This window comes from Leptodactylus fuscus, chromosome 5 (genome assembly GCF_031893055.1).
Source record: "Leptodactylus fuscus isolate aLepFus1 chromosome 5, aLepFus1.hap2, whole genome shotgun sequence".
Classification (NCBI taxonomy): Eukaryota; Metazoa; Chordata; class Amphibia; order Anura; family Leptodactylidae; genus Leptodactylus; species Leptodactylus fuscus.
Genome location: NC_134269.1, coordinates 137,059,400 through 137,077,663, shown reverse-complemented (window position 1 = coordinate 137,077,663; position 18,264 = coordinate 137,059,400). Strand labels below are relative to the sequence as shown.

The window sequence follows — 18,264 nt, the reverse complement described above, 5'->3', positions numbered from 1 at the left end:
TCTAGCTGCATAGATCATACTGATAATGCAAAGCTGGCCTTATCCGTATCATTTATGCTTCCAGCTTGGTGCCAATGTGGACACTGATAGGGACCTGCACCAAAGACAATGAGCTGTGCCTCACAGTTTGAGAAGCACTGGAGTAGAACAGCAACTTGTACAGGCCTCTGGATGCCATGACTAAGGAACTGCGTGTTCTGAAACGCATTGGCGTTTTTTTTAATGTTTTTTGTTGTGTTTTCTTCATTTCTTTTGTACTATGTCTGTACTTTTAAAATTTAACATGGATTAAAGAAGAATTTTTCACCGTCCTCGGAGTGATGCCGATTTCTCTATTTGTTTGCTTCTAAACAGCATGCACCCACTGCTGCATCATCTGCCACTACTGGTTCCAGGCTCCTGCTCACCAGGTTCTCCTGGTAACCAACTGAAATTCTAGTCACCCGGCCTTGTTAGCTACTACCTCCTCCAAGTGGCCCTACAATGACCTAACCTCTGCTCCTTTTAGCCTTCTCTTGTCTTTCTACATGTATTCCTGGTTCATAATACAAGAGGCAGTCAGCAGACTACTGACAGGCTTCCTCCAGACAGTACACAGTTCCAAGCAAATACTAGACAGTAATTTACTGCTCAAAAAAATTTGCAAATGAGATTGAGGTAATATTTGCATGGAATTACACAGTGGACACTAGAATGGCAGGCCCTATGCACCCTAGTCTGACATTTCCCCTAACCCATAGCCTTTAGGAAGAGCGCTGTATAGAAATAGCCTATGTGAGGTCCTTGTCTCTCAGAGCTTTTCTAAGATGCAGTTATAAGTATCACCTCATGTTGTATAATGCTGGCAGAGGCACAGCCTTGTGCAGCTGCACTGTAGGAGTGTATGTGAGTCTCTATGATAGATAGGCTCCCTTCCAGCAAGAGGGTCTATGATGTCGGCTTGTGTCAGGGGCTGGCCAGAAGGCGGGCTGTGCTCTTTGATGTGGAGTCCTGGGATGGTCAGAGCACGGAGGACGGAGAAGCAAAGTTACTGGCACCGAGCCGTGTCTTCACACATGTACTCAGTGCAAGTCCCAGCTGTGGCAGCTGAAGGCACTACAAGGAAGGGACAAGGACGAAGCGATGCGAGGGTGGCGGCCACGGCACAGGCGAGATTTTAGTAAGGGGCATAACAGAGAAACCGCACAGGCGCCCAAGTGCTTGTGAGGAATAGCCGGGGAGCCGAGGGGTGCAGGCTGGGGGAGAGCGACTGGAGGAAGGAGGGAGGGAAGTGAGGGGAACGGAGGAGCTTAGCCCTGGTCTTCTCTCGGACAAGAAGGGAACATGCTGGGGGCGCACTGGCTGGCGGGGCTCATCTGTCACCTCTGTTTCCTGCACATACGCTCCTGGGAAAACCGGCTTCACCCCAAGCAAGGTAATGACAGCATGGCACTAACACCGCCGGCCTGCATGCTGAGGGGGGACTCTCTGTACCGGCTACCTACTAGTAATGAATGGAAGTCACTGTCAAATATGTCCCTGTGTGTTTGTATGGTGATAATGTATATATAGAAGCTACATGAGGGAGGAATATGAGTATGACAGCGTGCAGAAGGCATGGGAAGAAGGGTCGTGGGTTATGTAGGTTATAGGGTAGAGTTCTTGGATCCCCGTCAGTGCTGAGGAAACAAGATAGATGGCTTCACAGTGAATGAAAGGAGGATGGTCTGGTCTCTATACAAAGTGAATGCAGAAGGAAGGGGCTGTTTTCCTCACACCCTCCCCACATGTATGCAATCAGCTTTCTTGGCACACTGAACTGAAGGAGTAGCGTGCAGGATCTACAAGACCAGGAACAAGGAGCAGCCGGCCGGTAACAGCAGCTCAATGAGCTGCTGCATCAAAAGGTAAGGGAAAGGGCAAGCAAGCTGGCTGGTCTCTCTGCTCAAAATTGAACGAGGCGCTAGTACAGGGCTCCCTTCTGCTTACAACAGCCGGTGGTGGCTTCTAGACCACTGGACCGGCTCAGTTACAGAGTCCCCAGAACCGGCTGGCTGGCGTCCTCCCCCTGAAACTATAGAGATTTTCTGCTTGTAAATGGAGGAAATGCTTACACGATAGTTTTTTTTTTTTTTTTGCTTAATTTGTACCTGGGAGAGGAAGGATTATATATGTGGTGTAGGGAGAGGAGCAGCTGCAATGCAGCCTAACACATTTGTAATTGGCTTTGCAGAGCTTGCTAAATCAGTCATAGTAGGAAGTTTTGCAGTAAAGTTGTAGCACAATCTGATAGTTCCCTGCTTTGTCACATGTTTGCTATAGTATAACTCACCCCTCCCCCGCTCCTCTCAGTTAATGTCTTTGTTGAGACCGTGGTTGGATGTGTATCAGGAGCTTGCTGTACTCGGCAGGCAGGGGGATTCCATTGCCTTTACTTTTAGGTAAATATGTATGTATCTCATGCTCTAACTGTAATATTTATGGGCCAAAGATCCTAATTCCCTTCCACGTGCTGTATCTAGAACTTGTAGTACAGCTGTTGCATGTTATTGTCACGGGGCTGGTTATCAGCAGCTTTCATTGTTACAATGGGAAGGCTGAAAGGTGCGAGAGACCGTCACACATACCCCATAACCTTGTTAATTTCCAGTCATTGAGCTATGTGGGCGCTTAAGGTTTGCGGAGCAAATTAATCCTCATAATGGTACCATTTATTATTCTGTACATTGTACTGGATATAAAAAGAATGCATAATTATGTTTGTGCAATGTGGAAAGAATAGGTGCGCTCACAAAGAAAGCAAGAGAATGTCAGAATCGTGTGTTGTTTGCTACATTAACCCCTTATAGGCTGAGTAATATTACTGCGTTTAACCCCTTAACGACTGCCCCATAGGAAAACTACATCGGCACTGACAGGTCCTACCTGACTACCCGATAGTAAAAATATGTCGGGCAGTCAGGGCAGGTTTTAACCTGACAGTGCCGATGTAGGGAGTGTTAGCTGAATCTGACAGCTAACACCCTGCTCCTTATCAGGGTTTTTAACCCCTTGGATGCCACGATCAAACATGATCGTAGCATCCAAGGGGTTCCTCGATATTGCTGGCACCCCCGCGGCGAGATTGAGGGGTGCTGGTATGTATAATATGCAGACTGGGGTCTGGTCAGTGACCCCAGGCTGCTAAATGTTACCTGGTGATCCTGCCAGGACCTCTGGAAGTCAGCCTATGCGTGTGCACAGGCTGCAAGACACAAGCAGTCTGTGTCTCGCAGCCTATATAATATTGATTCAGCAATGAAATCATTGCAATTCAAGTGTCCTAAAGGGATACATAAAAAAGTGAAAAAAAAAAGTGTTTGAAAAAAATGTATAAAGTTATAAAGCTACCAAAATTCCCTTTTTTATAAATAAAATGAATTCTCTAAAAAAACATAAAAATTAATAAAAACAATGCATATTTGGTATTGTCGTGTCCGTAACAATCTGAACAATAAAACTGAAACAATATTAAATGTACACAGTGAACATCGGAAAAAAAACCCCCGCCAGAAGTAGTGATTTTTTTTATTTTTTTTTGCCATCTCCCCTTTACAAAATATGCTATAAAAAGTGATCAAAAAGTCATATGTACCCCACAACAGTAACAATAAAAAGCACATGTTGTCCCGCAAACACTGTCAACCAAAAAATAAAAATGTTACACCTCTCAGAAGATTGTTATCCGGGGTACACCAGTATCATACATGTCGGCATACACCTCCATTTGGGTACACAGCAGAGCATAGATGTGAAGGAGCGCTATGTGCTTTTGGAGAGCAGATTTAGTGTTGGTTTTTGGACACCATTTCACATTTGCAGAGACCCTAAAATTGACCCTACAAAATTATGTCACTTCTTGGGGAATTCCAGTTTACTGTCACCTCCAGGGCTCTGCAAAAACAACATGGCGCCCAGAAAGTCCCTCTAAATCTGTATCCCAAAAGCTAAAAAGCGCAGTGCTTCTTCCCTTCTGAGCCCTGCTGTATGCCCAAGCAGCAGTTTACACCCACATATATAATTTTTTGCTCCTCGAGATGGCCCACTTAATAGTTTTAGGAGTACAGGTCTCTGACAACACAAAATGAGTGCAAAGTATTAGGCACTGAAATGGCAATAAAAATGAAAATTTTTATTTTGTATATTAATTTTTGGGAAGCATTTTTAGGCTCAAAATGATAATACCCCTTGATGCATTCCTTGATGGGTGTAATTTTTAAAATGGGGTCACTTTTGAGGGGTTTCCATTGTATTGATACTTTAGGGGCTCTGCAAATGCGATATGACATCTGAAAACTATTCCAGCAAAATCTGCCCTCCAAAACTCAAATAGTGCTCTTTCCATTCTGAGCCCACCATGTACCCATACCCCATATGACCACATATGGGGTATTGCCGTGTTCACAAGCAATTGTTTAACAAATTTTGGGGAGCTTTTTGTCCTTTAACCCCTTGTGAAAATGAAAACTTTGGGGATAAAGGGACATTTTAGTAATTTGTATCCAACACTTCACCAGCTTAGTAAAATCAGTGAAATGGCTATAGGGTCAAAATGCTCACTATACCCCTCAATGAATACCTTTAAGGTGTGTAGTTTATAAAATGGGGTCATTTATGGGGGTTTTCAATTGTTTTGGTAACTCAAATCTTGTTTTAATCTGCAATGGGCCTGAAACATTATGAAGCAAAATTTGTGTCTTGAAATCCAGTTGCTGCAGCCTTCTTTTTAGGCCCTACTGTATGTCCGTACATAGGAGTAAGGTCACAAAGTGTACGTTTTTGATCAATGGGATCATCTATTTTGGGATGTGAGTCTTCATTTTCATGCGTTGTGTGAAAAAAAAATTGCCTTTAAAATGACACTTTCGTGTAAAAAAAAAAAAAAAAAAAAAGTTTTTTGTTTGACGCAAATTATTTCAAAACCTCTGGGGTCAAAATACTCACTATACCCCTCAATAAATACTTTAAGGGGTCTAGTTTATAAAATGGTGTCATTGGGGTTTTCAATTGCTTTGGTAACTCAAATCTTATTGGAATGTGCAATGGGCCTAAAATATCTGCAAGCAAAATTTGTGTTTTGAAATCCAATTGGCCCTCCCTACCTCTTGGGCACTACGGTATGTGCGTACATAGGACTAAGGCCACAAAGTGTACATTTTTTAACACGGGAGATGTGGGGTGATCAGCGCCGCACCTCCCATGAGGCGACCTGAAGCGAACGCTTCAGGCGGCGCTATGCCAGGGCCTCAGGGAAGGCGGCATTTTTGGTTACCTAAGCCAGTCCAGGACAAGCTGTCCTGGACTGGCTTAGCACCGAGCGGTGGTTTGGGGAGGCCACTGGAGCAGCGCTGCTCCAGCAGCCTCCCCTCACGCTCAGGCAGAGAGCAGGTCCTCTCTGTGCCGCCCCCGCCGCTCCACCACGCCCCCTCCTCCTGTCAGGGGGGGCGGCTTTCTGTAGTTCGCCTCGGGCGGCGAAAGGGGCAGGTTCACCCCTGCCTGAGCGTGAGGGAGGCTGCTGGAGCAGCGCTGCTCCAGTGACCTCCCCAAACCACCGCTCGGGGCTAAGCCAGTCCAGGACAGCTTGTCCTGGACTGGCTTAGGTAACCAAAAATACTGCCCTCCCTGAGGCCCTGCCCCTTTCGCCGCCCAAGGCGAACTACAGAAAGCCCCCCCCGCCGCTCCGCCACGCCCCCTCCTCCCAGCGGGGGGGGGGGGGGGGGCTTTCTGTAGTTCACCTTGGGCGGCGAAAGGGGCAGGTTCACCCCTGGGGGTGATATATTTTGGGATGTGTTTCTTCTTTTTGATGTGTTGTGTGCAAAAACAACTGCCTTTAAATGACACATATTTTAAGAAATTTAAAATCTTTTGTAATAATTCTTGCAAAACAACATTTGTTTGATCAAAATGCTCACTATAGCCCTCAAAGAATACCTGAAGGGGTCTAATTTTCCTAATTGGGTCATTTAATGGGAGGTTCTATTATTATGCCACCTATTCCTGTCTGCAAGCATAGCTTGGTACAGGAAAAAAAAAAAATTGCATACTCAAAATTTGCTTATAAACGTGTAAATTGTCTAAATTACTTAAATATGCTTGAAGCACAATAGGAGCATTTGGAAACATATAACTACTAACTTTTGCTCTTTGTTATTGTGTATATGTGAAATATTGCAACTGAAAATGGAAAATATTTCAAAATTTTCAGAATTTGCGAGTTTTTTAATAAATTTACGCAAGCTATATCAGTCTAATTTTACCTTCTCAGTAAAGTTCAACATGTTATGAAAAAACAATATCAGAATCGTTTGGATACAATATACTGTTACAGAATTATTCACTGATAAAGTCACACATGGCAAATTTCCAAAATTTGGCTTGGTCATTAAGGTCCAAAACAAGCCGGTCACTACGGGGTTAAGGTCAAACAGTGGTTACTGTATCTATGTAGTGTAGATACCTGGCTGGCTGTAATACAGTGTGATACAAACGTTCTTCTCTCCAGGCTCCATCCTTTCTGTATTATAGTGGCTTATAATGGGGCCTTACAAGGGGCATTGGTTTTTCTTGAAACTAGATTGGTACATTGCACAATCTCCAGATGCGTTCCATTAGTGATGTAGATAGCTGAAGCTATGCATACGGGATGTGACTAGGGGTAGTGGATATGTTGTGTCCAGGTAATAAGGGACCATCCGGTTCTTACAATAAGGCCTCTGTATAAGTCATTGGCCCCTTTAAGAGAGCGGAATAGGGAGTTGTATAGAAGACATGATGGTATGTTATATACATGGAGAACTGTGGCTGCCCGTTAGCTTGGGTGCTACTTACTTATTGGTAGACCTTGCCAGAGTAACATCTTGTAAGCTGGACATACATATAGGATTACATTATCTGTACATCAATACAAGTGATCGCTGCCTATCCCCCCACGGTGTCGCATGTTAGTGTTTTACTATACAATGTTTATTATATTATGCTCAGCCGTCCTCAGATGTAATGCCTCGAACCCCTCTTGGCACAATTTGTATTTTTTGCAGTTCGCCATTATTATTATTATAACCTTTTGGGACGTTTTTTCTTTGTTACAGACATGCTTAAGTATGATTCCACCTCCTATTAGAAGCCATTGTAAGGGATAAGTATTGCTCTGGTAGGCCCCTGGCCTGATTTAATACAGCAACTACGGGGACCTTAGCAGTCAGCAGGGAATAAGGCGAGGAGGTCCAATCTACTGCTTAACAGTGTTTTGTAAGGGGGTAGCCGCATTACCCAGACACAGCATTAAAGGGGCTCTATCATTGGGAAAAGTCATTTTTAGCTAAGCACATACTTGCATAACCTTTAGAAAAGCTATTCCACACCTACCTTTTGTATATAAATTGCCTTAGTAGTTTTTGAATGAGCCCATTTTTATTCATATGCTAATTAGCCTCCAGTGAGCCCAGGAAATTCTCAGCGAGCACTCCTTTCTGCTGTGCTCTGCTCTATGTCTGTGAGAGTAGGGAGATGAGGCAGCAGCAGCCTCTCTGCTCTCACACACACAGCACATAGCAGAGAGGGTGCTCGCTGAGAACTTTTGTTTTTGAAAGGCAATACACCTTCGCAAATTAAAGACCAGTTGGACGCTGTGTATGGGGACTCTGCACCATCATGTACTACCGTGCAATTTTGGGTAGCTGAAGTTAAACGTGGCCGTACCAGCTTGGTTGACGATGAATGTTCAGGACGGCCAAAAAATGCAACCACAAATGAAAACATTGCTCACCAAATGGTGCTAGAGAACCGTCGAATTAAGATTGGAGAGATAGCAGAGGCTATGAGCATATCGAAAGAACGTGTTTTCCACATATTGGTTGAAATTTTAGGCGCTGGGTGCCGCGATTGCTCACTCTGGACCAAAAACGAATTCGGATGAACATTTGCAAAGCTCTGTTGGCGCAGTTTAAGTGCAATAAATCAGAGTTTTGGCGCCGATTAATTACTGTGGATGAAATTTGGATACACCATTACACCCCAGAAACAAAAACTAAGATATTAGATTTTATTTATTTTCACAAAATCACTCGCATCAACTCACTTCAATGACTGTCAAAGAAAAAACAATGGTGAAAAATGGCTGAAATTTTTGGGAGTACGTTCCAACACATGTGCGAACACATTCCCCAACTTTGGTTGACGAGTGTTGCCATCTACACGTGAAGGTTAGAAACTTTTCAGACTACCCTCGTATGCAATAAAACTGTGGCCGAACCGACTTCATCCATAAGTTTGGACTGTGCATAATGATGTTATTGTTATACACAGGCAAGGAGGAAGGGAAAGAGTTTGTAAGAAAGTCTAGTACGGCTGGTCTTGGTGATGATTTCTTCAACGGTTCTCCAGTCTTTCTAGCTGTATAGATCATACTGATAATGCAAAGCTGGCCTTATCGGTATCATTTATGCTTCCAGCTTGGTGCCAATGCGGAGACTGATAGGGACCTGCACCAAAGACAATGAGCTGTGCCTCACAGTTTGAGAAGCACTGTTCTACACTGCTGTAGAACAGCAACTTGTAGAGGCCTCTGGGCTTCAGTGGCAAATAGCATGCACCCACTGCACTGCGTTCATTCAGCAGCTCTTCGATAGCTTTTCAGCAGGGGCACATAACGGGAAAACTGATAGTGCGCTGAATTCAAGGCACTGTTGGCCTTCAAGCAGTGTATTACACTGCATGTGCCTGAAGACATGAAAGGTCCTCTTTATTGGGTATAGGTTTCTGTTCAGGCGGGTCCCCAAGTGGCCTCCCCAAATGGAAACCCGAACGCTGATATGAATAGGGCCTTAGTTAAGACTACCTCCATGATTTGCCATGTGTTGGCACTGTAGATATGCCGTATTCAACTGTAGTGTGATATATAGTAATAGGTCCAGTGCAGACCTTCCTATTGAGCTGACAGCATCTTCCCCACAATGTTTACAGTGGGACTGCCTGAAGTGTTGGCAGCAGGAGCGTAGCTATAAGGGAGTGCAGTGGTAGCAGTTGCTTGTGGGTCTCGGATACTGAGGGGGCTAAGAGGCCTCATTATATATCATAATTACATATAGAGCACATGGTAAATGGGAACACTTCTAGATTTTGCATCAGGCTCAGGAGCTTCTAGCTACACTTCTGGTTGGCTGCTGATGTCTCAAGACATCTAGTTAGTCTTGTACAGCGTTATTGGATTAGTATGAATAATCACATATAGAATATGGGAAGAGGTTTGACTAGTGAGCTTTTACACATTGTTCTTATTATTATTATTATTATTATTATTATTATTATTCATTCTTTTCCGGTTTCATACTCTTCTAGTCACCTTTACTACCTTTGTGTCTCCCTGATTGTGAATTTAATAGCACAACTACTCTGACATATTCAGAACTGTAGACATAAAGGAAACAGAGGAGGGTGTTGAGGGGGTGTAAATCTAAATAAGACCACCATTCAGGGCCTTGGAAAAGCTGGCTAACAACCAGTATGGACACTAGAATAGCTGCCATTAGTGGTTTTCTCCCAACATCTGTTAACCATTTAAGAGACCAGAATAACTAAGGAGAGGCTGAACAGAATATTAAAGACTTCACACTGCACAACCTTTTTATTTCAGACAAAAATGCTCCTTGATTTAGATTTTATTACGCACTTCAGATTAAAGACACAAAAATAAGGCTTACATCCAATCTGCAGTTTTCTTTTTTGTCAACAAAATTGAATGCCAGTGGCAGTGTTAAATCTTTCACATGATATACACCAACGACCCCGACAGGCAATGTACTGATTTTTGGAACATCTCATATTAGCATTGGTAAATGGGAGTCTACGATGTCACAAGTGATAAACTGGTAATCGTATCAAGCAGAAGACTTTAACAGGAGCACAAATATACTTTTGTGGGCCACAAAATAATGAGGCAATGCAGAGAGAATTATCTTTTTTTTATGTAGATTGTGAGCCCCACATACAGCTCACAATGTACATTTTTTTTCCCCCCTATCAGTATGTCTTTGGAATATGGGATGGAAATCCATGCAAACACAGGGAGAACATTCAAAATCCATGCAGATGGGTTTTTTTTGCCCTTGGCGGGATTTGAACACCAGGACTCCAGCGCTGTAAGGCTGCAGTGCTAACCACTGAGCCACCGTGTGGCCAGAGAATTATCTTTTTGTCGATATGCATATCAGCCTGCAAGTGCATTGGTGGCGGGTCTGACTTGCAGTATTTGCAGGCAGATTTGCATATGTGTAAAAGGATAATTATCTCTGCTTTGCTTCATTGGTGTGTGGACATAAAGATATGTTTCTGCTACTATTTAAGGGCTCTATATGGCAGTATTATTATCTTGGGAGGTGACCTTGGACCTTATAGATCACCTTTAACTGTCAATTGTTACGTATTATTAATCAAAATGTTCCTAAAACTGTCTCTGATTCTTTAGTAATTTGACATAAGTATTTACTCATTAGTTAGTTGAATGAACTTTGGCAGCAATACCAGCCTCCAGGCTTTGGATATGATGCCACATAGTTTATACACCTTAATTTGGGGACTTTCTGTTATTATTTTCTGCAGATTCTATCAGGCATTGTCAAGTTGGATGGGGAATGTTGTTGGACAGCTATTTTCAGGTCTCTACAGTGATGATCAAATAGGTTCAAGTCAGAGCTCTGGCTGGACCACTCCAGGATATTCACAAATTTGTCCCTAAATCACCCCTATGTTTTTTTAAAAAAATAAACATATTGATTTGGATAAGTAAAATTAAAAAATAGATTTACATATAAATTTGATTTAAAGGGGTTATCACACAAAGCAAGAACAGGAGAACTTTTTTTCCCCACAACCAGACCGAAGTCAGGCTGAACTTAGGGGTTGTGGACAATACTCCCATGCACTTCAATGGTAGCTCTGAGTGCTTTACATCAGTGGTCTCTGGTGCTCCCATTGAAGTAAATAGGTGTGCCATCCACAACCAGTTACACCTACATTTAGCTAGGCTGTGGTCAGACTAACGTGCAGCAGGAGCAATATCCTACCATTCTCTCCTCATGGGATGACCTTTAAAAAATAGATTAGTTTGCGATGATAATTCCTTTGAAGTAGTTCTGCTATAGTAGAGTGTAGTATATTGTTAATAAAATAACTCTTTTTGCAAATAATGAACATTCTATACAGTTTCCAGGGCAAGTTTTGTAATAAGAGAGCTGCTTTATATAACTGTCTGGTCAGTTATTGAAGTTCTCTATTATGACCTCCAATGAACTTCCTCTGGATGTGTGAGCATTGCTTGGCATCTGTTACTGACACCTTTGCTGATACTGTAGCTGAACAGTGGAAAATACTGACATAACCTCAGCACTTGCTTAAATATGTGTGCTAATGTTTTTAAATACTATTTAATATTGCAAGGATTCTATAAAGAAAATGCAGAAGCTGTTTTTATAATACCACTAGTAGAATAATTGCGGCTTCGCTCGCGGAAAAGATGCTGAATTGTTGGTTATGCTAAAGTAAAACTTTCAGTGTCGCACATAAATTGACATTTTCAGAGCGCTACAGTAAATCTTTTTTTTCCACTTTAAATTTGTATTATTTTGGCATTTTACTAATTTGTCGTAACATTGATGTGAACAACAACTTTTTTTAAAAAAATTACATTTTTATTGATTTTACATATTCAATACATATTATGTAGTATAAACTATTACAGCTATTTTTTTTAAACTATTTATCAAAAATTTAGATTTATGCACCTTACACAAACATATAAAACATTTACACCCAAATAACAACATAGTGCAACCCTTCCCCCCTCCCTCCAGTGTAAACTATAAGGGCCAGTTCACATGGAGTTTACGGGCATACATTCTGGCACATATACACGTGTCAGAATGTGAGCGGCCGCAAAATTACGCGTGCAAAATTACGCACGTTATACGCCCATAACGACCCATTGAAATGAATGGGATCTGTTTTGAGCGCTCACATTCTGACACGAGTATACGTGCCAGAATGCGTGCCCGTAAACTCTGTGTGAACTGGCCGTAATAGTTCACGGACAAAAGAGTAAAATTGTTTTACGGTTACACAACTCTCTATTGTAGTGCCTTTTGGTAAACAATGTTTCTTGTTTTACCTTCAGGAGCATATATGAAAAGATTTTTGGGGTTACCCACTGTAGAGCAACCAACTGTCCATGTGAAAAACATGGGCTATTCAAATTAATACCGGCTACTTTAAGTGATTGACCTTGTGCCTTTCTGGGTCATGGCTTCTACAGCTCCATAGACTTCTATAGAGCTGCAAAATTCACAGCTTTGTGCACAAAGAAGTCTATGGAACCACCAAATCCATGACTCGGAGGCCCGTGAAAAATACTGTAGTGTGCAAGCAGCCACTAAGGATACCAGACATGTTTTGTCAGTGCGTGTGTGTATGTGTGTACGCACGTGTGTGATCCTTGTGTATATATGCGTGTGTGGTCGGTCCGTGTATATGTATGTGTGCATATGCACATGTGATCTATGGATTTGCACATGTGCAGTGCAAGTGTCCTTGCATGCGGTAGTTGTGTGTGAGTATTCATGTGCTCTGTTCATCCATGTGAATAGTGTGCATCCATCTGAGTGTGTTTGTGGTCCGTACGTGTGGGTGTGTGTGGTATTTGTGGGGTGGTGTTTGTGTTGTGTGTGTCTAAAGTGGTCTGGTGTTTGTGTGATTGTTTGTGTGATGTTGTGCTTGTGGGTTGTGTAAGCCGATGGCTGGTCAGGTAATGGAGGGGGTGTACATCTCACCCAGACTATTTAGGTGGGTGAGATGAGAAAACTCCAGAAGGAATGTTTGTTCTCAGCAGACAACTTTTCATCTGCTGAGCATTTTGGTAAATGCTCAGTATTGGGCTGGATTTTTTAGGAATGGCAGGTGGGTTGGCAGTGGGACCTGTCATACCACCCCCCTCCAGTCCACACTTTGGGGATGTTGCGGCAGCGACTCAGCTGCAGAGAGTCTGCTCATCAAGGGAGCTTAAGAAGTCAGCTCCAGAAGAAGAGTTTGGCTGGAGAGCCAAAGAAAGAGGTCATATTTTTGGAGCTGTGTCCTGAGTGATTCAACTGGCTTTTTGATTGCTGTTATTCTAGGTGAGGTAATCTATTCTATGTTTAGTTAGAGCCTAGCCGGGCAGGTATTTATTTTTGTATTGCTTCCTTTTGTTGCTGAAGTATATTTTTGAGTGAAAATAAACTCTACCTTTGTTTTGGACTAAAGAAACTGGACTTGTGTGTCTATGCCACCCCACCTAGCAACCCCAGACCCTGACAGTTGGTATATGTGTGCTGTCTGTGTGATGTTTATATGGTGTTTGTGAAATGTCTGTGTGTTGTGTTTTGGGTGCCCCAATCTCATGACGGGGGGGGGGGGGGGGAACGCTCTCGAGATGTAACGTGCACAGTATTCTGCTCCTGTGGGTGGAAAGGGGGCATGCCAAATTTGACCCAAGTCGGGTGAGAACTGTGGATTCGTATAGAGCGGGGTACTACAGATTTTGAGTTTTACATATATATATGATTTCAATAGGAACCGTCTTTTTGGTCAGGATTTTGAAGTGGATACAGCCTCAAAATTCTGACCAAAAACTATGTGTGAACTTACCCTAAGCATTGCAGCTGGCAAATGAAACATCACAGCAGCATGTGATCTCAGATGTTATTACCTGTGGTTTCATTGCATGGGAGATTGGAGAAGGGAGGGGTACACAGAGAATGAGAGCAGACAAACGAATCATGGGGACTGTAGTTTGTCCACAGATTCATGTAGATAACAGTGATACAAGGAGCAGCAAGTAAAATAAAGCAAAGCAAATGGTACAAAATGGAACAATGAGTATTTAACACTGCTGTGGATGTATTTGCAGGTAATTTTTGGAAGCTGGGTAACCCCTTTAAGTACACCCTGTGGTAGACCTGCAGAACCGTCAGTGTAGCTACTAGAATAGAGATATTTAATACTGTGTTCAAGGGTTAAAAGGAGAGTTGCAGGGTTGAGCTGTGGGAAATCATATATCCATTTGGTCAGAGCAGTCTGAGTACTATTACAATCTATAGAGTTATGGAGGATGTGCACGATAGAAATAGAAAGGGGGTAGCCCGAGATGGATTGGATAGTCCTTGCAAGACCAGAGTGATTGCTACTTCAAATTTTTACACACACATTTTTTGAGTTGTTTTGTTTTAGGTAATTTCTAATCTATTATGTTATTTTGCAGCAAGTTTTGTGAAAACACTTTCATCATATGAGATTGTCATACCATCTCGAGTCAACAGTTTTGGACAAGTGTTCCCTCCAAGCCAACAATTCAGAAGAAAGAAAAGGAGTCTAGAACCTCAGACTTTACAACCTGTTGTGAACAGGACATATTATCACATTGCTGCCTATGGCCAGCTTTTCCTTTTTAATCTTACCAATGATGCAAGCTTTATTGCGGATTCTTACAATGTTATCCATATTGGAAACCAAAGCCATGCCCAGCCTGACTTATCAGACCTCAAACATTGTTTCCACAGTGGGCATGTCAATGGTCTGGAGGCACATCCAGCTATCCTAAGTCTCTGCGGTGGCATGGTAAGTTAAACAAAATATATCTGCTTGTTTTCAGTTTATTTCCAAGAAAGGCTTATTTGATTAAGACCCCATGTTGCAAAACAAGTAGGACAGGACACGGCAAAAACCGCTACATTTTACGGTACCTCCAAAGAGGATGAGATTCTGGCTAATCCCATCCACACATTGCAGAAAAAATCAGTAGTGGAAATGCAGTGATTTCAAAAAATGCTTGCGTCTTTATGCATTGCAGCATGTCATTTATACCTTCAAAAATGGTGGCATTTTCTATATAGGTACAATAGAATCAGAAGGTCCACAGATATAAACTATTTTCTCTGAAAAGCACTGCAGAAAAAAATGATTAATTTCCACCAAGCGCTTTTTGGCTACGACTCGTTCCATGTGGCCTTAACCTAAGATCTGCTTTTTGGTCAAATTTATGTAACTATTTTATTACCATATAGCTTCAAGTGATATTTTTCAAAAACCTATTCACATGCCATTGATAAAAAAAAATTGCCATTCATTTTATTTTTGGAGAACAATATTTTTAAATTTGTAGTATGTCATGGATTTCTAAAGGAAATGCTATGTGTTGCTGGTTTGTTTCCATAGTGAGGTTTAAAGGGTTGTTTTGTTTTTTTAGTATTGTCTAAAAGCCCATCCCTTTAAAGGGATTCTACCACTAAAACACTTTTTTTTCTAGTTACCACGTCGGAATAGCCTTTAAAAAGGCTATTCGTCTCTTACCTGTGGAAGTGCTCTCCGCCGCGCCGTTCGTTCAAAATACCGGTATGTACCGGTATGCTAATTAGTTCTCTCGCAGAGATGGGGGCGTCCCCATCGCAGGAGCAGCGATGGGGGCGTCCCCATTGCAGCTCGAAAACCGACCGCAGCGCCGCCTCTCTGGTCTTCGGTGTCCTCCCCTTGCCTCTTCAGCGTCTGTCGGACGCCTGCGCAGTATGCTCTCTGTTCGGCGAAGATTGCCGAACGTACTGCGCATGCGCGAAAGTGCGGTGCCCGCACTATGGCTGGGACCGCACTTTCGCGCATGCGCAGTACGTTCGTCAAGCTTCGCCGAACAGAGAGCATACTGCGCAGGCGTCCGACAGACGCTGAAGAGGCAAGGGGAGGACACCGAAGACCAGAGAGGCGGCGCTGCGGTCGGTTTTCGAGCTGCAATGGGGACGCCCCCATCGCTGCTCCTGCGATGGGGACGCCCCCATCGCTGCGAGAGAACTAATTAGCATACCGGTACAAACCGGTATTTTGAACGAACGGCGCGGCAGAGAGCACTTCCACAGGTAAGAGACGAATAGCCTTTTTAAAGGCTATTCCGACGTGGTAACTAGAAAAAAAAGTGTTTTAGTGGTAGAATCCCTTTAATATTAATAGTTGTCTATTCACAATGTCTTTCCTTATTTGTTTTACATTCTTCAATAAGCCATTTAGTTACAGTTTGATCTCTTTTTTTTTCTAGCATGGATTGCTGTGTAAACAGGAGGTCTTGTATGTGAGAGATGGCGCCCATCTCTCACATACTGTCCATAGTTACCCCTTCTCTCATGGTGAGGCCACCATGCCCCAATACCTCACCCAATTTTAGTAAAAACAATTTGGCCTGTTGCAAGAAATCTGCATTCTATTCAATTTTGTGTCTGTTGCTCTGAACCTTTTACAGATCAGGACAAAAAATAAAAATACAGTGTGAACCATAGGCTAACATGAAAACTTGAATTCTCAGTGTAGTTCTAATAAAGATAACTATTTTCATTACATAGGTTGGCACTTTTAAAACACATGATGGGGAATATTTTTTAGAACCATTGATGAAATACAATGGAGAGGAACATGAAGATGAGCACAGCAAGCCACATCTTCTCTACAAAAAGCAACAAAATCCTGGGAAATCTTCTGGAAAAGCAGATCCAAACTGTGATATATCAGGTACAGTCTCATTGGAGGATTACAGCACATTGATTAACCCCTCATAGACATGGCCTATTTTCGCCTTAAGTAAGGACACAGGTCCTTTTTCACATCTGCCATTTAGGGTTTAATTTAGAAATGCTTTGACTTAGTTTTAAGTTTGTTTTCTTGGGACATGATGTGTTTCATGTTAGTTGTAAACTTTTATTGATATTTATGACATTTATTTATGAAAAATTGTAAGTTTGGTCAAAATTTGGGCAAATTATCAAAATCAAAATTTCAAATCCTCTGCTTTTTAGGCAGTCATAACTCCCAAATTAGTTAATAAATGTTATGTACCATATCCCTATATTATGTTAGCATTATATTTTAAACATCATGTGTTTTATTAGTATTATTATTAGAAGACTAATAAAAATTTTCAATTTAATATCGATTAAAGCCCATTTTGGAAGCCATAACTCCAACCTTGGACTTTTGTTCATTATATCACCCCTCTATCATCTATTAGAGAGCATAATTGCCATTTAACTCTCTTAGATGTTGCTGTCAATACTAAGTGGTTTAACAGAACAAAAAGTAAAAGTGGACAATTTTTTTTCCATGTTTTGGCTGGGACCACGTAGCATAAACGCCTTGGACAAGCTGTGATTTAAAAAACAGTCCCATTTTTGTAAACCACACTATGTTAATTGTACCAACAGAAATGTTGGCATTTTCCATCTAGATATAATTAAAGCAGTGCTGTGGGAAAAGCCAAAATACATTTCCGCCGCGGTTTTTCCCACAGCACGGCCGCTCACGGCCGGACACTTTTCAAACCCATTCATTTGAATGGGTTTGAAAAATGCCTGCAGGTTTCCATCTCCTGCCCAGTTTTGGGCAGGAAACGGAAACCTGAAAGCAGAGACCCCGGGTGCAGATGTGAACGAGCCCTCACATGGGCACACAGCAAGGAGCAGAAGGGAAGGACTGTTATTTGGCTTTTCAAGCACAGGCTTAGAAAGTTTTTTTTTTTTTTTGATGGCACAAATGCCTATAACTAAGTGACTAAAGGTAATTAAAAGTGATGAGTCATATTAAGGCACATTTTTATGTTTAATACATTTTTAAAGGTTTTTTTAAAGATGCTTTTAATTTTCTATGTTCTCCGTATTTAAAGAAAAAAAATCTTAAAATTCCAACTCCAACAAGCCTAAAATAACCTGTGGTTTCTGTTTTTTTTCTGGAGATGGCTCATGGGCAGAGGCACCATGGTCTGGAGCACACCCTATTGGTTTGTATAGGATAGTTTTCTAGGCATGCTCTGTGGTTTGTACAGAGGTCATTGTGAAGAGGGGAGAGTAAATAAGCTGTGAAATAATAGGACTTTATCTTCCATTACAAAGGTAAACAAATATGATGGAAGATTAGTGTCAATGGAAACTGTCATAGTATTAGTCTTCATGTTAACCCTTACTGTGCCAAAGCGATTCACTGTTATAAACGCTATTGGGGATTGAGATCTCATTGAAGATCTGAATTCCCGAAAGCGTTTTTAGCAGCAATTCGATGAGATTCTCATCTTTAAAATGAATCTAAAATTATCTTCATAGGCCAAACGAGTCCTGAGATACAGGACTTTAAAGTGTTCCCGCCCCCCCCTCCTGTCTCGGGAAGCATTAATGAACCAGGGAGGGGGAGAAGGAGCAG

The 18,264-nt window shown here is 42.1% G+C and overlaps 1 protein-coding gene across 1 annotated transcript in view; it reads left to right on the top strand.

Annotated features, from left to right (window-relative positions):
* The first annotated feature begins 1,321 nt into the window (after positions 1 to 1,321).
* The window catches only part of ADAMTS20 (ADAM metallopeptidase with thrombospondin type 1 motif 20), a 136,421-nt gene continuing 119,478 nt past the window's right edge, over positions 1,322 to 18,264 (top strand). The window contains exons 1-3 of the mRNA XM_075275870.1: positions 1,322 to 1,414; positions 14,303 to 14,658; positions 16,422 to 16,587. Of these exons, the coding sequence (XP_075131971.1) occupies positions 1,324 to 1,414; positions 14,303 to 14,658; positions 16,422 to 16,587 (613 nt within the window). The 5' untranslated portion in view covers positions 1,322 to 1,323. The remainder of the gene's footprint in view (positions 1,415 to 14,302; positions 14,659 to 16,421; positions 16,588 to 18,264) is intronic.